Source organism: Dermacentor andersoni, chromosome 11, assembly GCF_023375885.2.
Source record: "Dermacentor andersoni chromosome 11, qqDerAnde1_hic_scaffold, whole genome shotgun sequence".
NCBI classification, from domain to species: Eukaryota; Metazoa; Arthropoda; class Arachnida; order Ixodida; family Ixodidae; genus Dermacentor; species Dermacentor andersoni.
The window spans coordinates 108,494,235-108,521,460 of NC_092824.1; the positions used below are offsets into that span (position 1 = coordinate 108,494,235).

At 43.5% G+C, this 27,226-nt stretch overlaps 2 protein-coding genes across 5 annotated transcripts in view; one reads left to right on the top strand and one right to left on the bottom strand.

Moving 5' to 3' along the window:
- Positions 1–10,452, top strand: part of LOC126539426 (uncharacterized) — a 34,352-nt gene extending 23,900 nt beyond the window's left edge. For all 3 annotated transcript variants that reach the window (XM_050186247.2, XM_050186252.2, XM_050186249.2), the window contains exons 12-15: positions 1,308–1,489; positions 1,864–1,911; positions 2,030–2,146; positions 4,626–10,452. In XM_050186247.2, the coding sequence (XP_050042204.1) occupies positions 1,308–1,489; positions 1,864–1,911; positions 2,030–2,146; positions 4,626–4,704 (426 nt within the window). In that variant the 3' untranslated portion in view covers positions 4,705–10,452. The remainder of the gene's footprint in view (positions 1–1,307; positions 1,490–1,863; positions 1,912–2,029; positions 2,147–4,625) is intronic.
- A 15,572-nt stretch (positions 10,453–26,024) lies between these two features.
- LOC126539427 (kinesin-like protein KIF2A) overlaps positions 26,025–27,226 on the bottom strand; it is a 30,519-nt gene continuing 29,317 nt past the window's right edge. For both annotated transcript variants that reach the window (XM_050186254.3, XM_050186255.3), the window contains one exon: positions 26,025–26,759. In XM_050186254.3, the coding sequence (XP_050042211.2) occupies positions 26,683–26,759 (77 nt within the window). In that variant the 3' untranslated portion in view covers positions 26,025–26,682. The remainder of the gene's footprint in view (positions 26,760–27,226) is intronic.

Genomic DNA, 27,226 nt, shown 5'->3' on the forward strand with positions numbered 1-27,226 from the left:
GACAGTTCTTTCCTTCCAAGTTCCTTGTAGCTGTCCCCTCTTGTACAATGGTAGCGGTATCAGGCAGTGTCTTGCATGTGATCCATGATGACGTGTGTTGGCAGCTTGGAAAAGGAGGAGCATGAGCTGCAGTTGAGGAGGATGCAGACATGTGGCATCCTTACAATGACCTCACCTCAGCACTGCAGCAGCGCAGTCAAACGTCTATACAGGGTGTTTCACGTAACTTGTGCCAAGGGTTTAAAAAAAGTGGTTAGCCGCAGCTAAATGAAACTAACAGCATATGGTTTGCCGTCATGTGGCACTCCTTGGAGTATTTTTATATTCCGCTTAATTACTTAGTGAAATAAAATGAATTATGCAAAATTTTTAATGTTCATGTTAGGGCCAAGTGCGTTTCGTTATATTGTAGAGGGGGTTCAGAAACGACCAATCCAATATTTTTTATGGCAACGTACATGCTGCTTGGAAAGTTTTTGTGGCATTTAAAGAAAGCCTGCGAAATATGAAAGAACACCACGTGACTACGCTCGTGCGCTGTCATATTGCGGCACTCTGAACTAGGCGTCAAGCCTATCGTTTATCAAGAATGACGCCGCTTCCTTTCCGTGTACCACTGCCAAAGATGCTGACGCACTGTGTAGCTGATAACTAGAGCCATGGCCGCTCACTTCGCCATGGTCCGTGCGCACGGTTCTTTCGCGCGAACAGCGATTGAGAGTGCTGCAATATGATAGCACACGAGCACAGTCACGTGGTTTTATTTCATATTTCGTGGGCTTTCGTTAAAACGCCGAAAAAAATCATCACACAGCATGTGTGTTGCCGAAAAAAATGGGATTGGTTGTTTCTGAACCCCCTCTACAACGTAATGAAATGCACTTGGCCCTAAAGTGAATATAAAATTTGTTGTATAATTAATCTTAGTTAATTAACTAATTAAGCGGAATAGAAAAAGATACTAGGAGCACCACATGATGGCAAACCATATGCTGTTGGTTTCATTCAGCTGTGGCTAACTACATTTTTTAAAATCCTTTGCACAAGTTGGGTGAAACACCCTCTATATAACAAGCATGGATATAACAAATTATCAGATATGATGAAGAAACTCTGAAATGTTTCTCGCTGATGGTGTGTAATAAATATATCTTATAATGAATATTGTATATAATGAAGGTATTTTTGTGTTGGATGCGACTTAGCTATAGTGAGCTCTCTTTTCTTTGCGAGCCATAGAAAAATGCCAGTGAACTCAGAATGGCTGTCAAGCCTCTAACCAATGCCTATTTCTCTCACTTTGACAGGGTAATAATGTTATGGTCTGTCCTGGAACGGGCACCATCAAGCTTATCGACTTCGGGTGCGCCACGTTTGAGCCTTCGTCAGCGGACTGTGAGGGACTGGTGGCCAGTGCCAGAGGCACGCCCTACTGGATGGCGCCGGAGGTCATCTGCCAGGAAGAATGCTCGCACAAGTCAGACGTCTGGTACGTTTGTGCACCTCTCTTGCGGGATTGCTGCTGCCATGAAAAACGCACCTCTGCATTATTTTAAATGCAATGCTCGCATGCTACTTCCATTTCCAGCTGCACCTGAGAGTAAGTCGTGAGCTTGCTTGAGCTTTGAAGGAATCAAACATATTGGTGGTATCCTCTTAAAACTTGCACATTTTCTTCCCTGTTTAGGGTATTTCTGCCTGTTCTTACCTGTATGTTCTTCATCCTTACACACCTTCATCCTCATTTGTTCCCATTTCCTGTTGGTAAATTGTTTTTAAATGGAGGAGCTTTTAACCATTACGCCATGATGTACATTGTAAATTTGCAAATCACTGGTTGACATCCTGTGTCCTCTGTTTCAGGAGTGTCGGTTGCACTGTGATTGAGATGTTCCAGACAAAGCCTCCTTGGTGAGTAAACAAACTACGACAGTACATCGCATGACACCACTAAATGACCTTGCTTGGCGAAAACTTTTACTTGTTGGGGTCTAGAGCTGCAGTTCTTAACACAAACAGCAATTTCCAGGTACGAGCTTTCTCCCCTGGCTGCAGCCTTTGCCATTGGACAGGGTACGAGTGACCCAAAATTTCCGGACCAGATCAGTCCTGATGCCCGAGACTTCATTCTCACCTGCCTTAAGAGGCAAGTTCTGATTTGTTCATTGTATTGCTGAAAACATGTCACATACAAGAAACATGCAGAGGTGCATATTTAGTTGGGCATCAACAATTCCATACTGTTCACAGCCAGCCACAGAACTATGAAGTACAGTAAAACCTCGGTAATTTGGATTTCATTGGACTGAAAAAAAAATGGCTGAATTAATCTAATGTCTAATTATCGAGGGTATCAAGAAAGCGATAAACAAGTGCTTACTATGTCAACACAATTTTATTTACTGAATGGGTAAATCCTTTTCTGTTTTGCACAAAAGCAGTGCGGAAGCTGCAGTTCTCGTCATCTTATGATTGATTAGCACTCTCAACAGTGAAGGCTTCACAACTTTCTTCGCAGCGAGGCCAAGGCGAGCATCATCATCCAAGGCACACTTTTCACTACCGCGCACACATCCTGATTATTTATTCATTTTTTTTTGCTCCTGAGCTGGTTGCCAACAGATTGTCGGTGCATTGCAACAATGTAGCTAGCGCTCTTCATCCTCAACAGCTTCCTCCGTGTTTGTGACATTGCGCAAGCAACCATTGCAATGAGTTAAAACGAAACCGTTGTTTGCTGCAACCGCTACCAACGAAACCACGGTCACAAATGACACTATCATGGATGGTAACTACCATGCAGTTATGAAGGCATGCAGCCAATGCGGTGTTAAGTATGGCAGTATGCGCAAGAATAAAGGCTGTAAAAACACAAATAGGCATGAAGTTTTCGGCATTCCTGACTTTCACATACAAGTTTCGCTAATGACTATGGTGATGCAGGCACTGCCGCTTCGTTTCGCTTGGACGCTAGCATCGTTTCTGCTATCTCGCATTGCGCATTTGCACATTTGCAGCTTTCTGCATTCACCGAACCCCGAGAGTTGCCCAAGTTTAACTGTTCCGCACCCATATGTGTGCGAATTAATGAGAATTTACACCATTAAGTTACGCATACACCTGCCAGGACCAGAGGACGAGTCTGAATTCGATTTTCCGAATTAACACGGTTCATACTGCGACTACAAATTTCATAGTATGTTGTTTGCTGCTTTCCTGCATTTGCTTTTGCGCTGTGTGTGATTTCGTATGCAGTCAAACCTTGATATAACGAAACTCGCGATGTAATTAACTATTTAAATATCTTGATCTTAATTCCATTGAAAACCATGTACCTTTCTTTTTTTCGTGATTTAACGAAGTAATTTCGTGACACAGTTTTGAGTTATCAAAGTTTTCGGTCACTTCAAGCATGTACTTGGAGCCCGTATGGCTGGTAAATTTAGCAAAAAGATATAGAAATGTCGGGCGAGGTAAGAATTATTTGCAAGCATCCTTTCGGCATAAAAAGTTTAAGCAGCAAACGCCGCCAAAGCGTACGCACCGAGACGCGGTATGCAGTAAACAACTTGCGGAAGCCACGAGGTAGGCAGAAACACGAGAGCTGGCGATTCCTTTGGCACAGGGGAGCTGGGGAGGGCGGTCACACGATCAAGCATGCATGAAGGTAGGGGGAGACGCGCACTATCTGCCCCTTGCGCGCGTCTCCTCCTCTACCCTTGCTGTGGCTGCACATGGTTGTCTATACTCGGACCATGTGCCATATCTTGGCGGTAATCTGCAGCAAGTGTAAAGGTCAAGCCAAGATGGTTCATGCCTTGACGTGCATCGTGTTCCTGTGCATCTAGTGTGGGTGATTGCGTAATCTGAAATTTCCGAAACACGGTGTGAAGCTTCTGCTTGCGCTGTGGCAGCAGGTGCTCGTGGTCACCGAGTGATATCTGTTCATGTTTGCCAGAGTGTGTGTGACTCTGATAAAGCTAAGAACCTTACTTGGCTTAGTTCTTTCTTTACTATTGCCATTAATGCTACGCCTTTCTGGTGAAACTGAATTTTTTTTGTTTCCCCCTCAGAATGAATGTCCATGTCCTTTTACACTTTTGTTTTTGTGGGTGCCAACTGATGAAGGCTGTCAGCGCTAAGCGCGTTGTCATGGCATCCAAGACTTACAGCTCTGCCCGCGCACTGGCGTGCACAACCAAGCGATTATGGCTTGACCTCCCTGTAATTTGTTGATAAGTGCTTCCTGAAAAGATACTATCCACCAAGAATGTTCTGGGAACTTGTGTGAAATTAATTTTACTGCTGAAACTTTAAAACCTAGAATTAACAAAATTTCTCGGTGCAAGTACAACTTCGGTAATCTAGCTTTGACTGTATTGTTCTTATTCTATTATTTTCTTAAGCGTGCATTAAATTTATTCTCCCTGGCTCACGTCTTGCTTACTTCACTGTAGTTATTCATGTGTTATTGAAATTGTATATGTATATTGTTACTGTTCATTACCTACAACTAATTCACTTTGGGCTAAGTTCTGTAGACTGTCATAAGCTATGTGGTCACCCAATTTTTGTTCTCCCATGCAGCTTCTAGAGTGCTGAAATATCAATAAATAACATTTCAGGTGCCCCGGTGAGCGACCAACAGCGGAGGAACTGCTGACGCACCGCTTTCTTCAGACTGGAGCCATAGAGGACCTCTAACAGAAGGGTGAAACACATCCAAGGCTTCACTTCCAGCCTTACGGAGTCTTTGAGACACTTTGCAACTTTAGCCACCGGGCAGGACACAATCGCTTTTCTTTTTCCTTGAAAACATTGTCTGCACTCACCGTAGCTGCACTCACTGTCCACAAACATCAGGACATTGTCAAATAGCGCAGCTGTGCCGTGGAGGCATCGGTGTTTGCACTATTCCGGACGGTGCGTGTCGAGTTGCATTTGGCAGGTCAAGAGTAGAAGCCGGTCACCTGCCCAAACAGAGAGAGTGTGTGTGTGTGAGAGAGGGGGAGGCTGTTAAACCTTAATGTAACTTGTACCTGTTGCCAATGGCATGTTATCGACGTAGAGCTCACATACGGTTTAGTTATCTTTTTTTCCCCCTATTCTCGGTGCACTGGTAACCCAAATAACACTTTTTGCTCAGGTAAATGGCAGCCTCTGCTATCTCAATGGCCAAAACGAACCTGGAAAGCTCCCATTGCATCGAGTCAAACAGTGATGTTCCAAAAAAAAAAGTTGTAATTTAGGTTTGTTGTTTGAGTGTTTTACAAATTTAGTATTGTTCCTTTTTTTATGTATACAGAGACAAGCATATATATTTATTTCTATTTAAGAGATCTTTTCTTTGAAGCTGAAACGAATGTACATATGTGTTAAAAGCTGGCTGCTCTCTTCTTCCTTCGTGTTGTCTAGTTAACTGCTGTTGATGCATAGGCTCTACTGTAAACAAGGATGCTTTAGGTTTATCGAAGTAACCACCGCTTGTTACTAACTGCAGGCAGCAACTTCCAGAAGGAAATATTTGGTTTACAGAAGGAAACCTAACAGTGCAAGATTGGTAGGATGGTTTTTCAGCTCACAATATACTTCAGTTGTTTGCTCACGACATGCACAAACATTAAACGCATTAACAAAGGACAGAGAGTAGCTAGTTAGGCAGCCATTTTGTTGCAGATATGAACTTTCAACAAAGTACATTTGTGTACATGCTGACCCCTGCTCATCGAATGTCATGTGCAATCTTGTCTTTGAACAATCGTGCTCTCAAAACCTTTACCTGAAAACAGACTTGTAACTCATGCTGCTACACCTTCGGTTCACCATGGCACATGTGATAATTAGCTGCCATAAAAACCTGTTTGCAACACGGAATTTCTGTACTGTTTCTAGTGCCTAACTGTTAATGGTGGAAGTGTGCTGGTCTTAGCTAACATGATAAAGTATCCCTAGGCTAGCACAATACACATACCTGGGCCTATGACTGGTTTGCACAAAGTTTTCAAGCCAATCATTAAGTCCGATTGCCATAATATCCAGAATCACTGCCTCATTACATCGGAGAACACAGCTCATTAAGAAGAGCAGGGAGAATGTATTGGTCTATAGCCAAATGTGTGAAAAATGACCAAGACTGAACAATGACTGATATGCTTCAGTAAATGTTTCCCAGTGGCATGGAGCTATATCAGTGTGTCAGCAGATCATCAAGTCTAAAGCTGATGGGCAGTGACTCTGAATATTCTGGTAGTTAGCTTGTTTTTTTTTTTTTTTTTTTTTTGAGTGCTTAGTAGCTTGTAGTGGAGTGCTAATGGAAAACACACAGAACCATCTACAAAGATAGCTAAAAGAATTTAACAGCTTGTGCATTGTGTGAGATTAACAATCACTGTCAATACTATATTGAATAGGGGGGCATTGAAGGGTGTGCAATTTCCTTTTTTTACTGTCAATATAAAAAGAGCTTAGTCTTGAAATTTCTCTTCCTTGCAACCAATAGCTCATATGTAGTGCACTACTTCCAGAGACTTAATATAATATTGGTATGTTTGTTGCATAACTTCAAGAAAAAGTTTGGAAGGCTGATCGCTCTATTCATACATATACCTTGATTCAGTGCTTCTCCTCCGCTCTGCTAAATAGAGGACAGTGCCATCTCTCAAATGATGAAGTAGTCACAGTGTGCTTCTATAAATCTCATGAGCAGTTACAGAATTCTGTGAGTCATTTCGTAATGGCACACTTTTAGCATTTGCTCAGAGGCACTGGGGTGGAGGAGCGTTACTGAAGCAACTCCTCATCACGGGAATCGCCGAAGAGCAGTCTTAAAGTGCACTGACCCCTTGTGAAGGGGTGTTCTTCAAGCAGCTCCTCAATCAACATAGAAATCACTGAGGAGGGGTTTTGGAAGTGCAGTAACCACTCAGTGAAAGATGTTTCTCTAGCAACTCGTCACAGGAATCGCAAGGAGCATTCTTGAAGCACAGTAACCACTCAATTAAACAGTGGCATTTCCCTTTGCATGCTGAAGTCGAGTAGGAGTGTCGAGACATGTTTTTGACTGGAGTGGTGAAACTCTGGGAGAACTGACTAGGCTCAGGGTTATGAACAAGGGAAGGGCCTCAGTCCATTGCCACCATTTTCTGACAAGACAACTTGTCACATTCAGAGCAGCAGGGTTCATCATTGGCACTGGCCTCATGTGTGCTTCTCACTACATCTATGGAAGAAGGTGCCCTCTTGCGGTGCATGGAGTGGAAAAAGTGATAAGCTATGATAGTGCTTGTGGTATTTGTGGGTGGCATAAAGGTTTCTTGTCACTGGAAGAATTGGGGTTTCAAAGGGAGTTCTTTTTTTTTTCTCCAGGCACTTCTAGCATCAAAAACACATAAAGGGGGTACAGACGTCTTTATAGAAAGAAAAGGGCGGTTTAGGTTCTTATGATTAACGGCAAGTTGACAACAAACAAGTTTGGAGGAAACCATGTTCTAGGCCCATTACTCCCTTTCCCCCCCCACTAAGATAAGCCCAGATTAATGCACAGGCTGTTGTATCAGACAGGATCACTGATCTTGAGTTGCATTCAGGTTTTTAAGGCATGCTAACATCAAAGTTGTGCTTGTCATCCTCAAGCAGCTTCAGCAGAAGTTTACATGTTGCGGAAGCAAAAGATGCTGCGAAGTGTTTTTTTCCATGCTGCTGGTACAGGAGTAAGATATACATTACACTCGGAATGATGTTATCAGCATTGTCGTACACAGACAGACCGTAATGAGAGTCAGTGAAAAGGGTTGTTCCCTGTAAATAACGCAACACGAGCAAAATAAAAAATTATCTTCTGCGAGACTACCACTGCTATTGTTGCAAGCAGCGCTGACATGAGAGCTAGAGGCTGGAGTTGCACTGGCTCACTACCAGCTTATACTTTTCGTGACTGAAGTTATCTAAAGTGGGATGGACATGGCTGACAAGTGCTGCAAAAATACACATTTCTTTTTTTCCCATTTTCCAGACTTCGAATTTACACACACAAGTACAGCAGATCAATCGCTGGAAGTTTAATGGTAGAAGACAGTGTCATATCCCAAGTGATAAAAAGTGAAACAGACGTCTCCCTAGGTGTATATATATATGTCTTATATACAAAAACTTATGCACTTGTGACTGCATATTTGCGTAGGCTCTGGTTCTATGACATGAAATAGCCATACTCTGACCACACAGTTCTAAACAGTGCAATAAAACGTGTAGCTTTAGACTGTCCAGTCATGAAAGGACCTTTAAGCACTTACCGCTCCCGGTTTTCCCATATAATTATTTATTTTTATTTGTTGGACATATTTTGTGACGTGTGCTTTCCTTCTTCAATGCACAAAATTATTGACTCTATGGTTGTTGGGTCAATAAGACCGTTAGCTGGAGGTCGAAGATGTTCCGCTGTCACACACATTGTTGCAAGCTTGCTGATTAGCCACATTCTGCCAGGTGCAAAGCATTCAGAGCCAAAGCATTGAGCATTGTTACAAACTGGGCAATGTCTCTTATTTTCAATAAAATTCAATCTTCTATTCCAATAAAAGTGCTGGTGAAGTTTGTTAGAAATTATCTGGACATCTATAATCTCTTGATTATCTCCTGTCTTGCAACAGTAGAAGGAATCATGGGGCATAACTTTCAGGTCGCTCTTGTTTCCAAGATTTCTGGATATGAACAAATGCTGCAGTTCATGCCACATGAAGATTTGCCCATGAAATGGTGCTCATCTGCAGCATAGAAAAGAATACGCCTTTATTTTCCCTAAGGGTTAAGAAAGCTTAAACACCAATTAGGAAGAATCATCACAAGTGATCATTCACGCAGTACTCAGTGATAGCAACGATCCCATATTCACTCATCAGCGATACTTATCCCCCTGCTCTTAACCCCTTGATTAACACGAAAGCTGGTGCTTCATGTCTGAAATGAGAATGCTGACATAAGGTTCTATTGAAGACCGGTAGGGTCCAGATTCATGTTGACTTCTCGCTTTAGATGTAACACGAAACAGAGAGAATTTAGCCTCATACATGTTGTCAGTGAATTCCTTACCATGCATTTTGCCCACCATGCTCAGTGTTTCTATAAAGAATGCTCGTAAATGACTTGTCCCTAGATTTGTCAGGTGTTAAAGAGACACCATTGTGGAGGGCTGCAGACTAATTTTAACTGCCTGACGCTGTTTAATGCACACCTATTTGTAATACGTGTGCAAGCATTTTTGCCTCAATTCAAATGCAGCTGCCGCAGCCAGATATCGAGCATGTGACCTTGCACTCTGCAGTAGAATACTGTAACCACATAGTAATCGTGGCAGGTAGGCGTAAATGAATGATTTGAACCCACGTTAGCTGCCAACTGCTTTGGAAACAGGCAGTTTCCCTGCCTGTTTCCCTGCCTGCCTGCCTGCCTACCTGAAAGATGAGGGGACAGTTGTACGTCACCAAAACTGGACATCACCAAAATGACATAAAAATACCTTGCAAAGACAAATTCATCTGTTTGACACTGAAGCTTGCATCTCTTACAACAAATTTCCCGGCATGCATTGCTTGGCCTTTGGTGTATGATGACTTTGTTTTCATGAAAGATTTTGAAAGGGGTCTTGGACATTCTCGTATTCTTGTGAAGCACTGCCATAGCATGTGTACTAGGAGCTTTCTTGTGCATGTAGTCAGCTGTCAAACTCCCTGGTAATGAAACCAGTGCAAGTCGAGCCTCAGTGCATCTGATGTATGAAATCTTCCATACCAAGTTTGTGTTGTAATGCATGTACGTATTATCCTGCCTGCTGCCATTTAGAGCAGGCATCGTCATTTGTTGCTCCTACACCCCGTATACGTCTCGGCGATCAAATAAAGTGCGTGCAAGTCAAGCATGCATATGCGGACACCATGTGATGGTGAAAAAAAAAAAGGAAGTTTTGAGTGGGGCTCTGTACATATGTAAACACGACTCCCCTTTGTGTGATAATGCCCCGTAGTCTAACCAGAAAGTTAGCAGCAAAAGTGCAGTGAGAACTGATTTTTGGTGCCGACGTTCTGAAGACTGGGTGTGGATTGAGAACCCGCTTCCGCATGGAGACAACAGCGATTCTGCGCTTGTGAGAAAAGTCGTCGGTAGATGTTGCAAGCAGTTGTTTGGGAATTGTTGTTGTGCTAAAGGAAAGGTCTATGTTTGAGCTGAAGACTGTGCATTGCTTGCGTTTGTCACGGAAATGTCTATATACATATAAAGGAGGGGATTGGGGAGGGATTGAAACTTATTTTGTCACTGCTGCATCCATGCAGATCTGCAAGCAACAAATACTCGTCTTTCTGCCATTGGCTCTTGGAACAAATTGGCGCTCTGCGCTGCCTACAATGTAAGAAAAAAATTATTAGTTCACGTTATCAAATAAAGAAGTCTAGTATGCTACTGATGTGCTTTGTCTGCTTTCTGTGCGTGACTTAGAGGCAGGGAAATTGCCACTGAAGAAGATCACACAATGTGATGCGTAGCTACACCAGCAAGCAATTCCCGAGGAGATGGTCCACTGGATGCTACTGCCCGATTAGGGTTAGAGGTCCACACCAAGAGGGTGCCCATTCACAGATGGCGCTAATTTGAGGTAGTTTGGAGTGATGGCATGACCAGGTAGATCTACAGCAAAGCCCAACAAACTTGGTCAAACCTACATTCTCTTTAATTTCAAGGTACCTTCATTTAGTTGTCTTTTTCATTCTATATATTATCCACGGTTGACTATAGTTTACCAATTGTAAGTGGGACATATTACAGCATGGGAGTTGGCACAGTTTAGTACCACGAACGCTACAGCAAGATCTGGTAATAGGTTGCGGAAAGGACAGTGGTTACCACCAGTTCATTCACTCTTCAGCACGCATGATAAAGATTGGTAGTATGGATATGGATTTGCCTTACTTTAGCACTGCCAACTTTGGATGATAGACATTCTCAAAGTTCATTTTTAATTACAAATTTATTGTGACGTGATGATTTAATTTTAACTAGCCTCTAATTTCTGCCATTGAATGGTTTTCAGAACATTACAAACAGAATTCCTTATGAAGGAAAAATTATGCATGGTGAGTGTTGCTTACAAAGCGTCATCTAGATTCAATGAAATGCTGGTGTTACGACTTATCTTCTAGAACTTGCACAATGAAATTAACTGATTGCGCAAGTAATGCACTTAAATAAAAAAATGTGGCTAGCAAGCAACACAATTGTACAACAAATAAATAGATGCTGCAGTGTGCTTTCCAATATGTTTGTCCATGATTGTGAAACATCCCATGTATCGAGATTTCACCACACCGCCAGATTCCTACGGCCACCTTAGTAGGAAACAGTTTGAGCTGGTACTGCATTTTTAGTATTGTCGTCAATGTTGTACTATGTTTACATCGGTTTCTTGATTACAGATGTTCTGTTAATAAATGCAACGCTTCTGACACTTTAAAAGGAAGCCGACTCACATTTTGGAAGTTGCATCAACTCTAGCACACATTTCCCATACGTACTACAAGGTTGACACATATATGATACTAAAGTAGGTCTCAAAATGGCAGACCTGGCATCGACATTTTTGTAATGTCATAATGATGGGAGAAATAAACTAAGTGCACCCTACCAGCCCTAACTTACCCTAGCCCTAACCTAGCCCTACTACCCTAACCTAGCCTAACACAGGAGGGCGAATTAAATTGTTGACTAGGAGGGCGAATTAAATTGTGGATCCAGCCTTCGCAAGCCAACTCTGTGAGACCATTCCCCTTCTTTGCTTTTTTCCTTGCAGTGTCAAACACATGTGACCTCCGAGACTCAGTATCTTGGCCGACAATGGTCCTTTGTAGCCTTTAATTGATGCGCACTTGTCTGGCTGCCCTGCTGCAGCTCTGCCTGCAGAGCGGGAGCACTACACACTCCGACTTGACAAACATCTGTTGGGCCGACTCGTTTTGCTTCAACTGTGTTGTGCTATGCTACCTCAAGATTTTGCCTTCCTCCATGCTCATGACAAACAACCAAAATTTGCTGACGTTGTGCAGCGATGAGACTATGCATGATAAAGGAATAAATAACAGTGCTGTATGTATTTCTTCTGGATGTGCTCTCGTGTGGCAGTTAGCTACTGTGATTTCAGGAGTAGACCGAGGCAGTGTACCACGAGGTGGCATGATGCAGCAACCTCCTGGGCACCAAAACTGAAATTAGGATCGAATTCACAAAGCTCTGCATTTGTAAGCACCGTTTGCCATTGGCCAAGTGCCTCGACTAATATGTGCAGCATCACGATTGGCTGGCATGTGCTCTAACCATTCCAGCATGAAAACATTTTTGTGAAGCTAGTTGAACCTCAACATGAAGAACTTTGATGTAACGAATTTTCAGATATAACAGAATTTGTCAAATTTGGTTGGTCATGCTTTATGGAGTATTCTCCTACTAATGTAATATAATGAAACTGAAAATGCAGAACTTGACATGGAATCCATTATAGGGAAGCAAATTTTTATTTGGAGATGACTCAAGATATGTATTATGGTAGCAAAAACATCAAATACAGTTGCCGAATGATTTTTCAGATGCATCATTTTCTTAACCTGCACGTTTATTTGGTGTTCAAAGATATGTATTTGTAAATGCAACCAAATTTTTCTTTTAGCACACTTGAGAAAGAAATAATGATAAAAATTAAGTAAAGTCCTCAGTTGCAGCTAGTGCAATTTAACATGCATGGCTCGTCTGGTGACCTTTCTTTTACTGCGTCACCTGCCTGTAATTCTAGTACTACAACGGAGGAAGGTTGTGTTGCAAGGTAATGTGACTTTGGAACACTACCTATTATGAGTCAGAGAAACTTGCATGAATATTTTCTCCGAGTAGTCACTGTCATGCACCTCCATGCACCTCCTCAGTATGGTGGCGCCATCTAGTTCAGGCGCCTGCGAACATACTATCCTTTCACGCACCATCAATTTTACTTAAATTTTATGAATAGCCAGCCAATTTTTCTGAAAAGTACCCGGTATGAACATTACACATAATCCATACGTACGTGCTACGTGTAAATGCTCGTTTTTGCATCATGAGTATTTTTACCACACTTCGGCCTCCGCAGCCCCAACCCACGAGCTGCACTGATTCCAGCTTTGATCCCCCCGCTACCCTTTGGTGCCCTGGAGATCCTGCACTGCTTGCTTTACTATAACCTCAGGTGAATTCCTGAGGCCTCCGTTTACCGGTTACATGTGCCCTCCTGGAGCAGTGCTTGTAAAAAAATACGATCTATTGTCACAACGAAAAAAGCGGCCAGTGACTTATACAACGTCAGAACCTTGCCCCTTCAGACACAGCAATCACCAAACAGGGCATCCGTACCCACTGCCTCACCGCACGGGCAGCCAGCGGCGGAGCGTAAACAAACTCGACCACACTCCGCAATGACAGCATGTCTAGGGGACAAACACATACAACACGCACTGAGAAACCTCCTCCATAGTGCCTAGGCAGAGTGGTCAACGGCGAAACAGTAAAGATTTCTCGTGATTGACTCGTGTTTAGAAGCGACACAGTGCCAACAATTTACCCAGATGCTTCATTGCACCTCTCCAAGAAATGCAATGGAGCTCCAAGAAAGCAGCTCTCACCACTGCTGTTGACAGGGGAGGACGTTTATATCCGTCAGATCAGCTGAATGCACTGGTTACCATCACTGGAAAACACTTTCAACTGCTGCTTCAGAGTGAAGCAAGAAAGAAGCGACAGCTTTATGGATCTGGTATCTTTTCTCCAGCTTACCAAGCTGAACCTTGTTGGCTGCCCTGAACACAAAACAGCACTTACGAATAGAATCGTAAAGTTCTATGCGCTCGGCTACATTTCTACATCAAGTCTCACAACGCGAAATGGGACGAGATGCGGGAGCGAATGAACATGCTAAAACTGAATTGTGCCTTGAGAACCTTGCTACAAACACTCCCCCCCCCCCCCCCCCCCTTTTCTTTTTGTCATTGACTTTTAGTTTCAGTTACGTGCAATTTCTCGGTGATATGTGTTCAGAAGAAGTTTTATTTCGTGAATACAATGCGCAATAAATGTCGTTTGGCAACGTGGATTTGGTTGCCGAGGTTCGTGACTGTTTCTGTTGTGCTCCTCCATTAGTTGAAGCTGGCCATAGTGAGCTAGGACATCGTATGAGAATCATGAGTTTCCTCCTTATCGAGTGCAGTGTGATAATCAATCACTCTCAAGAGCTGAAACTGCTTGTACAACTTTATTCACTATAGACCTTTAGGTCCCGACTTGTGCTTTTAACTTATTGGCGTGTAAACGCGCCGTGAGCTCAAGTAAATGCAGCCTCTTTCACGCGCGGTGAACCCATAAACGCTGCCCATGGCCAGCCCAGCCCAGCGCGGTGGGCACACCGCGCATTGGATGGATGGATGGATGTTATGAGCGTCCCCTTGGGAACGGGGCGGTGGGTTGCGCCACCAAGCTCTTGCTATTATACTGCCTAATGTCCTACCTAGGTTAAACAATAATAATAAAAAAAAAAAAACACTATGAACTCCCACAACCGAAGTTTCTGATCCCCTATTGCGAACTGTGCTTTTGTACGTCTCCGTTTTTTGTCGTTTTCCTACTTCCACCAATCCTTGAAGTGCCTCTTAGTAATCCCTATTGCGAACATGTTTACTTTCCCACTGCTCTTGCTGAACCCAAGGGCTTCAAGGAGGCCAGTGGTGCCTAAATCGACCACTGGGGAGACGTCTTCACATTCTAATAAAACATGCTCCATAGTTTCCCTAGCTTTACCACAGCAAGCACATGCTTCGTCTTCCTTCTTATATCTCACTTTATAGGCGTGTGTTCTAAGGCACCCCGATCTCACTTCAAAAAGTAATGAGCTTCCCTTTGAGTTATCATAAATTGCTTCTTTCTTGATTTCATTTTTTCCTCTTAAGTAGTTACTGATGGCAGGCTTCTTTTCCATTGTCACCACCAATCAGATTATTTCAGCCTCTCTGACTTTCCGCTTGACGTTCTTTGTTGCTGTGTTGCCCACCCTACAGGCCGCATACTTGCTGGTAAGCTTCCTAGTTCTTTTCCTCCACTGTGAATTCATGTTTTTCCTGTACATATACCTCAACACTCTCCCAGCCCATTTACTTTCTTCCATATTCCTCAGTCGTTCTTCGTAATCAATTTTACTGCGAGCTTCCCTCACTTCAAAACTAGTCCAGCCCGTATCACCCTGCGCAGCTTCATTTGTAGTCTTCCCTTGAGCGACCAATGCGAGGCCACCCACTGATCTTTGGTTCGCATCGAGTCCTGGTTGTACCCCTGATTAAAAGCAAACAACCGCATTTCCAAAAGTAAGTCCTGGAACCATTACATTCCCATTGTTGGTATAGCCATCTAAATCCTGTATGTGGGCATTCATGTCACCTAATAGGATAATTTCAGCACCATTCCCGAAATCCTTAATACCAGCGCTTATGCATTCCACTAACTCTTTATTTTTCTCTGTGCAATTATTTCCGGTCCACAGATACGTAACGCCCAGCCAAATTTCTTCCCCACTCATTGTACCTGATAAACAAAGATGCTCTTGACATTTTGAATTTACTCTTTTCCATTTGTCTCTCTGGTGAATGAGCATTCAGACTCCCCCTCCCTTTCTTTCAGACTTAGTTCTGTTGCACCCTTCCCAAACAGAATTCTCAATCACTGGCGGCTCTTCCGAGTCTCGAAGGTGCGTTTCTGTAACCGCATACACCCCTATTTGTTCTCTATATAACCGCTCCTCAATCTCGGGCCACTTTTCCTGCGCTACCGAGAGCAGCGCCACCTACGCAAGACATGAATCGGAGGAGCGTCGCTTGTACCTAGCGACACTTTCCGCCTCCTCCTCCGCCTTCACTCCTCCTCGTTTCTCCTTTCTTTCACGCTCCCTCCTCGACCGTAGCGCCCCCTACACTGCTCGAGCGTAGCAACGGCGCCAACATGCGCTCCTCGCCACTCATGGCCGCTCCGTAGACGCTTATCGAGCAAAAATGACGCTGATGCACGGCGCGAGGGCCCACGTGATGCTATTAGACCAATTGCGACGCGGCGTCGGCCAGAGCGCGCAAGGAGGATGCGGCATTCTTTAAAGCGTGCGGCTACTTTACGAAGTTTAAGGGGCTTTATTTGGCGTCACCTAACAACTTCTAGCCACCGGTTGAAGATTTTCCTCCAAAGTTGTTATACTAACTCTAAAGACACGGTAACATGCAAGAAGGAATTTTCCTCGCTCCATGCGTGGTATAGTGTCTCTGTAGTGTTCCAGGCTGAACCGCCACCTACAGGCTTCGGACACCGCGTGGCATGCCACTCCGCTTTTCTTGCATGATCCGCATGCGCAGTGCGGCGAACATGGCGGTCGGGAGCAAAGCTGCCGCCACGCCGACTCGACACTGAGCCGTAACTTTGGTTACGGACTCCCGATGAAGCCGCGGTGGTTGGGCATAGCAATCTAGGCCTTAACCGTCTCTGTGTGCAGCTGTGAAAATGTGCCGACGAGCGCGTCTTCAATATGGTCGCACCAGTACACCTCATCGGTGAAGCGCGAGATTACACGCACGGGACGGGCTAGGTTGACGACTGCAGCGGCGGAGTTCGGGTGTGCGTGCGGCACTCTCCATGTTCGAAAAAAAAAAAAAAGTTGGTCGGCGACTGTGCTCGGCAAGAGCAACTCCAAATGGCGCACATTCGCGTTTTAGCCAGCGGCCCGGTGTGGCGCTGGACGGCATCTCGCAAGTTAACACGCCGATCCAGTTTGATCGCCCCGGAATCGCACGGTTGCGTACTGGCGACGGTACAGAATGCGCGTGTACGTAACTTACTGTTTCCGTGCATCGGCACGGCAAGACGCCGACAGGCCATTAAAATCAGCCGGAAACCCTTTTCTGACCCATCACAGGCACCACGCTTGCGTTTCTTTTTTTTTTTTTTTTTTTTTTTGGACAGACGTGATCACGATCCCACCGGCACCTTCCCTCCGATGTATCAGCATAGATGCTAATATAGGATATAACGAAGACATTTTCGCGTAGGATGCCGTTTTGTTATAGCTGTACTATAGTCAATTATTTAGGGCACACCTACGCTTGCCGGTGTTGAAGGTCTTAGCGGAATCCACACGAGTTTGGCGTATCTGGGATTATTGTAAACACTTCCAGTTTAAAAAAAAACGGCATTTACGCGTCTTCAGAGCGTCGTAGAGAGCCAGAAAACGACACTGAAAGCGAGAATTAGTCGCAGAGTAGGTAGGCGTAATGAGCGCCAATATAGTCGAAAGTTAACCATATTGCACTATGCCCCTGTAAAGGGTGCACCGCCGTAGATATGGTGATGTTGAGGCAAAGCCGACGTACGGCACACTTTTGGGGAATAGAGCTATATAGAAACTCTCTCCACACACACACACACACGCGCGCGCGCTCTCTAATAAACGTTTACACCCTTTCGGGCTTGTTTCGAAACAATAATTATCTGCCTTGCTTGCGCTTCCTCTCTTAAAAACTCTGCGCTCGCTACTTTCCTATCGAGAATGCTGTGTCAAGCCGATAACGCGCAAGCCGGGCTCGCAGCTTAACGGAAATGCTAGCAAGACAGATGACGATTATTGTTTGGGGACAAAATACAATCCAAAGGGTGTAAACTTTTTTCTAAAGTGTAGTTTAGTTTGCTCTTGCTGCGGCGGTGCCCACAAGCGAGAATCAAAATTAAATTTTGGGGTTTTACTAGCCAAAACCACTTTCTGATTATGAGGCACGCTGTAGTAGGGGGACTCCGGAAATTAGGAACACCTGGGGTTCTTTAACGTGCACCTAAATATAAGTACACGGGTGTTTACGAATTTCGCCCCCATCGATATGCGGACGCCGTGGCAGGGATACGCAAGCGAGAATTAGTCGCAAAGTAAAATTAATACAAGCGTAGCTAGCAAGTAAGTAAAATTAACGGTACGAGCGTAATTAACGCCAATATATGAGAAAATAATCACATAGCACCATAGACCTCACACTCGCTGGGATTGGCCCACCTGGCCTCTTGGATGTTTAAGACAAGGCCGACGTAATTGCGCGTGAAATACGATACGAAATGAGTGAATAACGAACATTAAAGCATAGAGAATAAGGCGATATGGCCAACATTTTATTGTGACTGCGATTATATGGACACTCCAGGTGCATTTTTGCTGTTGTCGTCGTGACAATCCGCATAACGTCCAAGGGGGATAACGCCGTCGCCGCGCACCGTATGCTGTATGTGCGAGCGATTCCGACTCAATCTTGCGCGCGCAAGGGAGGAAAGCGGGCACGAAGCGCGCCGTCCTCCGGTCGCCGCTAGACGCTGGGGGGAGGGGAGGGAGGCGTTGTACAAGCAACTGCGTATTGTGCGGTCGCGCACGCCGTATCTTACAACCGATCTGCGTTGGGGGCAGAGTCTGTAAGTGCGCCGATGGCTCATACCTTTGTGCGTGCTGCGTTCTCGCCGCTCAGTTCACGTTGGAGCGACAGACAGCACCAAGATCACTTCGCTCGCTGCAGCTGCCGCGCTTTCTTACGCCATCTTTATGACAGCGAGTGTCTGCAGCCATCGAGTGTTATGCGTTCACGTTTACCTGTGCGCGCCGAGACCATGCTTGTTAATTTAGTTAGTAAGCGAATGTTTGCAAGGTTATATGGCTGGTAAATTGTACTATCCTTACTTCATATAGCTGTCTACTAACTTGCTATCGCTATCAATTAATCAACAATCAAATCAATTGTTATTATAGAATCACTTGAACCACCACGTAAGTCGACCTCTTCGTTAGCGTCAACACTTGGATGACCCATTCTTTTATTTCTCTAGAGTATAGAAAGTCTGCACCCCAGAAAATGCAAAAAAAAATGACAAGTCTATCAAATACCCTCTAATGCCCTAACACAGTTACACGTAAAAAACAGCTTGAACAAAATTTTTTCACCTTTATTTCTGGCTATGGATACCCCTAATGGCAATAGTGAAAAGGGGAAGAGAATGTGCGTTAATAAATACGTTTCAACCACAGAGACTATGGACACGCACGCACGCACACAAATGTTATTTGGGCAAGAACTTCATTAGCAGCAGTTAGGATTTGGTTTTCTGAACTATTCTCAACTTTGTCAGAGCGTATCAAAAATGACACTATAAACTAAGAGTCGTTTTCCATGCTTCAATCAGAATTTTGAAGTATCAAACTCTGAGCAGGATTATTGATACGTTGATATTTACAGGATTCAAGTACTAATCACTTACATTCACTCAGCTTAGTATTTGCCTTTGGTGTGCCTTACCTTCATTCATGCACACAGGGTTAATTCTAGGTTAGGTGACGATGGTAGAAAACGTTACACTCAAACCTCGATAACGAACATGGACAGAACGAATGATCGAATTTCTTGCCAATATCAGCGCATAAGGAATATGTGCTTCTTCACTACCTGAAGGCAACAGACTTGAACACCCGACTATAGACATCCTACACCTAAGTTCTCTCTTTCACTCCCCATTCCCCTCCCCACGTGTAGGGTAGCAAACTAGACTCAGCCTGGTTAACCTCCCTGCCTTCCCTTCTCTCTCTGTCTAAACGAATATCGGATATAATGAGCGTTTTCCTCTTAAATGCGACTTCCGTAAAACGAGATTCGATTGTATTACAGGAAGAAAAACATTACCAAATAAAAAAATTAAAAAAATAATTATGAAATATAACGTGCCAAAACCACGATCTGATTATGAGGCACGCCATAGTGATCCAAGTACACGGGTGTTTTCGCATTTCGCCATTATCGAATAAAAAAAAAGGGGGGGGGGGGTTCAGTTGGCGGGAACTAGCGAGATTTGGAGTCAACACATTCAGCGAGCTCTTGGAACAGTTGCCTTTACTTCCTATGGCAGTCTGCAAGCAAATATGCTTGTTTGAAGATACAACATAAATGTACTCATACTAGTTTTGAATATAATTTGTATTTTTGTCAGCATCTTCAAGCAATAGTAGAGAGCTTTAGCTTGTTCGGTATTCAATAATTGCAGGCAGACCAGACGTTTTACCGGAGGGGCGGAGGCGCAAACGCGAACGCTTTACACGGTGCAGCCACCTGGTGGCGCAGAGTTCATCCAGAAAAACATAGCTAATATTGCAGTAACTAAGTGTATTTTACCATGCTGCTGGTGCAAATTTTCGGCCGCAGCACGCTTGCACCGCTGCCGAAAACTTGCCCCAGCAGCGAGATAGAATACACTTGGCTACTGCAATATTAGCTGTGTTTGTCTAACGGAGCTCTGCGCCACCGGATGGCTGCATCGTGCAAGGCGTTCACGTTTGCGCCTCCGCTCATCCGGTAAAACGCCCAGTCCGCTTGTGTTTACCCGAACACTGGACACTCTAAAACTCTCTAGTGTTTTCACCACATGCGCTGGGGCACAAGCTGGAGTCACCACTACCTCAAATTAGGTGCCACTTTAAAAGGGCACATTATGACAAAAAAAGGGAAGAACTACCATGGTGCACAGAGACGAAATGATGAGGTATCTGATCTCTTGCAACTAAGATGTTTCAATGAGTTCGGGGGGGAGAGGGAGCTTGAGCTCAAGCATGCTTTCTTCGAACATATGAAATGCAGAGAATGCTTTCACAATCATAGGCAATAAAAGTGCACAAGTACAAAGATTACGCCCAACAATTGGAATTTGTTATTTGGATGCCAAGCAAAACATTTTAAATCCTCACACATCTATATAGGAACTTTAGATGTAAAGCTTCCTCGAACAAGTCACATTCTAGTGGCTTGATATTTAATTATGTTTTGCAGAAATTGTTTTATTTGCTTAAAATGGGAGAAACATCTTTAATAAAACGCCAAGTTTACAATGCCATATGTAAGCATCGAGGAATGGCACCACAAATGTGCAAGCTGCAAGTCTTCGAGTTTACAACTAAATCGCTTTAAACACTGATGCATTAATTATAACTGAATAGTTAGTGCCAGTCAGTGCACAAGCCTTCTAATTTGTTGCACTATACAAAAAGCAGGAAAGAGAACAACATAAATGAAACTTGGAGTAATTCCATACTATTGCATATTTGAAACTAAACAGTCATTTACTAGCAGTATCACATATTCACACACAATAACTCCATAATAATTGCAAATCCACAAATTGCATATATTAGAATGTTTGATGCAGATAAATTGATTACAGATTGCTCTGAAATATACCAATACTTTGTGAATGGGACATTATTTCATGTTAACTGCACAATTTATATCAGGCTTCTCCATTCTAGGCTAATACTTGCAGCTTGCACAGTTGTGGTACCGGCCTGTTTGTTGCACACTTGAGTCGTAAACGTCATGTTTAATTTTTTTGTTCTGGTTTCCGTACTGCTTCAGCAAAAACGGTTCAACTCCGGAGCAAATAAAAGTTTAAACTGGTTTACGTTCATTTGCATAGCCTAACAATATTACAAAAAAATGCATCAATGTATTTTTACAGAAACTCAACGGTGCTTCCGAGCTGTATCGAAAGACTGAAAGGAATTTCCCCCGACGATTAAGATACTCCCCAATACAGAATTTGAGTGCAGCTCTACACGTGTTTTCATTTTGCGATACATCGAATCCTTGCACTGCACAGACTGGCAGAGCAGCGACGCTATATATAAATTGGCCACACAGTTGCCGCTTCCTGGCAACTGCAGCTTGTGCAACAGTAATCATTACAGGGAAACACTTGCGGCGAACGCTATAAGCGAAGGCGAGCTTCCTGGGTCTATTTTTTTTCTTTCCCCCCCATGGCCGCTGCCGCGGGCATGAGCGCCATCTAGTGGTGTTCCAAGGTGGTTTCCTCCGCTTTTCTCCTCATACTTCTGCTGCACCCTCCTCCTCACTCTTCCCGTCTTTTATCCGCCGCTGCGTTTCGCGTTCGCTCGGTTACAATGGGGTACGACCCCCAGGCACGCCGACGTTCAACGTGGGAATGGTTGCCTAAGAGCTGCTCTAAAAAAAGGTACATGGGCAGTTCTCCAGGCTGCAAGTCCTTAAAAAAAAAAAAAAAAATATCGCACTGTGCAAGTACACTTCAGAAGCAATGCATTTCTATCACACCTCTTTTACATATATCACTGCAACGAGCAGTGACCGCACAATTTTCAGCGTTTAATATATACAGGTCTTCCATCACCAGACAGCCATTTCACGGTCACCGATTTCACTACTCAAAGACTGTAGCAGGCCGCCCAATTCGACATGCTACAAACACTAATGCCACTTCTGAAGGGACAGTGAACGCATTTGACAAATCGCAAGTGCATGGAACGCACGGGATGAACAGCTCCCGAGAAGCGGCCAACCCGAACGAAAAATCACTTATACTTCTGTTTTGTCTTAAGGTGCAAAATATCCTATCATTTGGGTTCAATTCCGGTTCACGCAAAAAGTAATTACATTTTTGTTTAAGCTTTGATAATCTGCTTCACCAATGCTTGAATTTCCTTGTAGCAAGACTTCTGATGAAAATGCTACATCTATGACTTTAGCATTTTCCTTCAAAACCTACATATGTATAAATTTTTTTTCAGCTTAAAGTGGTGCAGTTGGCAGCGAAAGTGAATCTTCGACTTCCTGTTATGACTGTCGAACCCCAAAAGCAGTTTCAGCCATTTTTGCATATTTTGTAAATTACTTTTCTGCAATACCACAAGTCACTTTAATCATTACAGGCTTCACAAGCCACAAATGACGAAAAAACGAAAGACTGGTGGCCATGTCAACTTGAAGTTCCTGCATCAGCATGCCATGTCACAAATTTTCTTGACACCTGCTCAGGTGTAGGAGACTGTTAGTGAAGGTCGAGCCCATTTAAAGGAGCCAGACTGAGCTCCGCAAATTTCGAGAACTTCCACCGAGCTACAACTGGCCCCCTGACTCGCCCCCGCCAAAAAAAGAAGAAAGAAAAAACGCAAGACGTCACACTTGCACACGTGCACTGGTGTTTAGCCCAGCACTAGGGTCAACCAATTACAGCAAAAGTGACAAAACTCTTCATGGGAAACTCCATCAATATATAGCATTACAAATGGATACTACTACATCAAGATTCTGTTTAACCAGCCTTGATGCCCCAGATGCTACCAAAATCTAGGTCACAGGTAGCTGGTGTAGCAATTTACAAGGTGCTATCAATTGTTTCCTTTCTGGAGTGCAAATCGTTCACATCAAAAGCAGGTTTATCCAGTATTTCAGAAGTGTAATCAACAAAACCAACTTGCTTGAACAAAATTTTACTTTTAATGCTCCATAAAGTACTCTTGTATGGTCTTCACACTCGGGTGTGTTTGTCAAAAGGAATGAAATATTTTCAGCAGGGACCAAATTTAATTTGTGCAAATTTCCTGTGGCTTGCTATGCAAGGGGCTCGACTATCATCTCAAATGGCATTACGAACATATATTTTGACTGCGATGTGCAGTGAATTTGCGATGCATGAAATTCATTTCATGATGAATTCCAATGCGCATGTTTTTCTCTTCACAGAATCTGGCAAAGGCAATCCATTACACAGTTCGTAAAATTTGTCATATGCATATAACTGAAGCATTGGCAGCAATCTGAGTGTTTTTCAGAATTATTGGTGGTGGCACTAGTTAGTACCTATGGTGCTGCAAATATGGGAGTGCAGTCAGCATGGGAATAGTGGGTACGGTAGCTTTGAGACTGCAAGTTTGACCTTTTAAACAGAATATTAGGCTGCACATGCAACAATAATTAACGACTATGCATGTGCGCAGAGACCCATTGTCTTGCTGCGTTTAAAAAACTACGATTGGCGGGAAATTTAGGAAGGTGAACCATAACACGACAAGAACGTCCAAAGCCACAGGCGCGGAGATTAGACAAATTTATGCATTTAATAACCACCATTCCCATGGCAGCTTAACAATCACAGCACTAGACTTCCCTCTGACAATTTCTGTAGGGAAATGCTGCCAGGTATTTCATATCTGCATGCATTCTTCACACAGAAATGTCATTGCCTGGTGAGCTGCAGGAAAGACCAGCCATCAACCGGAGGACAGAAGATACCACTAAGCCACCTTTCGAATCTGTATGCTGCGCTGGTTGCACCCCATTCAGGCTTGTCATGCCACAGATAATGAAGTCTTCACTGGTCCGCATATGTAACTGCTGCTCATGGAATGCTGGATTACAGGAGGAAGAAACATGAGCAGGTGGGCTGGTGGCACCATTTTTTTAACAGTCTGACCAGCAAGGACAGAGTTATTGCAATACCCGACCGTTTGCTACCTATCTGCTAGTGTAAAGTGTTGGTAGCAATTGAATCAACAATATGCAGTCCACCTGCAACACAAAAATGTCACAAGACGTCGCTACTGGTCTCATTACTGCCGTCTATAGTTACCGCAACCTGTTATTTTGGTAAAGAAGTGCACTAACTAAAGCTTCTCATTAGCTCAAAAACAGCTGCCACATGGAACAGGAAAACTCCAACCAGAAGAAAGCAAGTGGCAACCGCAAGCAGACGACATTCAAGTGAGCCGTCATGGCATGGAGCAACTACATGGACGCGACAGCGTGATAAAGTCACCATAAATCGACATTGTAGGAATTGCTGTACCATGAGGTCAATGTTTTAATCGTGGCATATTAGATCTGGCTTTAGTATGCAGTCACCGCAAGTGGAAATTTTTTCCTGCTACCAGCATTAGATATGGCGTCATCTGGTGAGCAAATTTCGCGGCTCCCCATGGCATTTCAGGCCCAACAGTGTCAAATCAAGCAGTATATCTCCATGTTAAAAAGATAGTGCCGATACTTTGCCCTTAGTGTAGACAAGACGATGGCCAATTTTAATATTTATTTTTTACTGTCACAGCACAGAGCAAGTTACAAGGGCAAATTCAGACCGAGGCATGTGGCGGACTGGTTGCTACCATGTAGCACAATCGCATGGTAACCGACGAAAGCCACCGCACAGATTTCCGGGCAACAAGCGAAGTTTTCTGGTGATGAAACTGGCAACGAAAGACCGCCCTCCCCAACAGTCAAACTTGTTGGCCACTGCTGTCACTTGTCATGATCGCTTGAAAATCTCGTGCTTCGGTGTCATCATACGGAGTCTTTATCACAGACACTGTGCATGTGTAAGAATTCGCAAGGCCAAGTTTACAGTAACAGTCTCCCAACATCTGAATTCCTTGTTGAGCTAGGTGCTGCTGTTAAGCAAACTAGCCTATCAGTCTGTTCTTTGCAACACGAGTTAATTTAGTAGCGACACCAATGAGCAGCACAAAAAAATCTAGCAGAATGATCACTTGATACTGAAATGATGTTGCATACTTATAGGTATTATGGTGCACTACAATTTGAGATTATACATGCAACATCAGGTGCTTCATGGACTGCTTGTGATGAAGAGCAGGGGATGATGTAAGCTAAAATACACTTTCCAAATTCCCAGTCCTTGCAGTGAGCATCATGCCCAAGGTTTAATTTACATTGTGAAAGAAGGGTTACATTTCCGTGATACCTAAGACCCATTAAAATTTTGTAGACCAAGAGCTTTGCAAACAAGGCAATGTGGCTGTTGAGTGGTGTTCAAGTGCACCTACTGTAACTAGGTTTTTTGGTTCAAAACCGAACTACTCACAAATGTTTTCACTACTAACAAGAATGTTTTCCCACAGCTAACATACAGCTACAGCTTTAAGGCCACGAAGCCAGGTTCAGGAAAGTGGATGAAGAAATGCTATTGCATGTAAAAATCGTCCACGGCAAATGCATCGAAACAGTTCATGTGATCAATGCATCCCGTATGACCGCTGTTACTGAACAGTTGGGCCTAGGGCTATGCCGGCCCCGATAAAAAAAATTCTTCAAATATAATGTATAGCATATGTATTCACTTTTAATGCCAGATTGGGACTTTCAGCCACCGACACCAAAATAATCCAGGTCAAGGCATACTACTATTGCAACTATTACAATCAATGCCGTTGTAAAGTAGTCAATAAAATCAGGCTGCCCGAGGTCTGCTGGCCAGAAATGCAAATGTTGTGCTCTGAGGAAATTTATTGACTTTTCCATTGCACATATGCACTGCATGGAAGGCCATTAAAGGAAAGGAGTTAAAAAAAAAAAAAGAAGAGACATACAAACACTCAGTGTTTATAGAACTAAACAAAAATAATAAAAACTAAGTGTGGAGAGGTGGGGTGTCGGCTGAACATGGTTTAAAAGTCTAGCTTATGTACAGGGGATTACAAACAAAAATAAGCAGTCAGAACAGTTAAAACATGTGTACAAATATATTACACACAACAACATAGTTGTGGTCTATCAAGTGGTCAGCAAAAAAAAAAAAAAAAGTACAGCACCAAGCCATGCCTGCCCATTCACTATGTACAGGGTTGAGGGCAGCACTGGTCTTCACAGATGTGGGTGAAATGGCTTAAAAAGAAAAAAAAAAAAAGCTGGCGAGGAAAGTTGGCGAGGCGAGGAAGAAGCAAATAACATTGGTCAGTGCTGCGCCCATTTGGATTCACTTTACAGGCCGCTTGATGTTCATGCTCATTTTTTCCTCCTCGGCCAAGTGCTGTTGGAATCCAGTCACCTTTTCTGTAGGAGAGATGATCGGAACAGTAAGTGATCAGACAAGGCATCGACAAGGAACAGTTCCTGCACACTACTGTGCCTTAAAGGGATTGTTTGAGATTCTAGATTCTGAGGAAAAAAGCAATATTACTCTATGAGAAGTGTTCATTGCTAGACAGAGGATGAATAAAGGAGTACAGTATGCTAATGTATACGGCATTAATGAAAAAAATTCAATGCAGTGAAAATTCTAAACTTTTGTGTCAGCCAATTTTGAGCAGTATGGCTAGTTTTCCCAACACAAATGTGGCATCAAGCCATCCACACAGTTACATGGTATCAGCCGAGCTATGGCTCAAGTTTCATCTATAAAATGAAAAGGGTTTTCATCAATTTCCCGTAGTTCCTTGACACCGGAAAAATAGGTGCCAGTTTCTTTAGATGGAGGAGATGCGATAGGCTTTAAATCTGTAGGGAAACAATTCCAACTG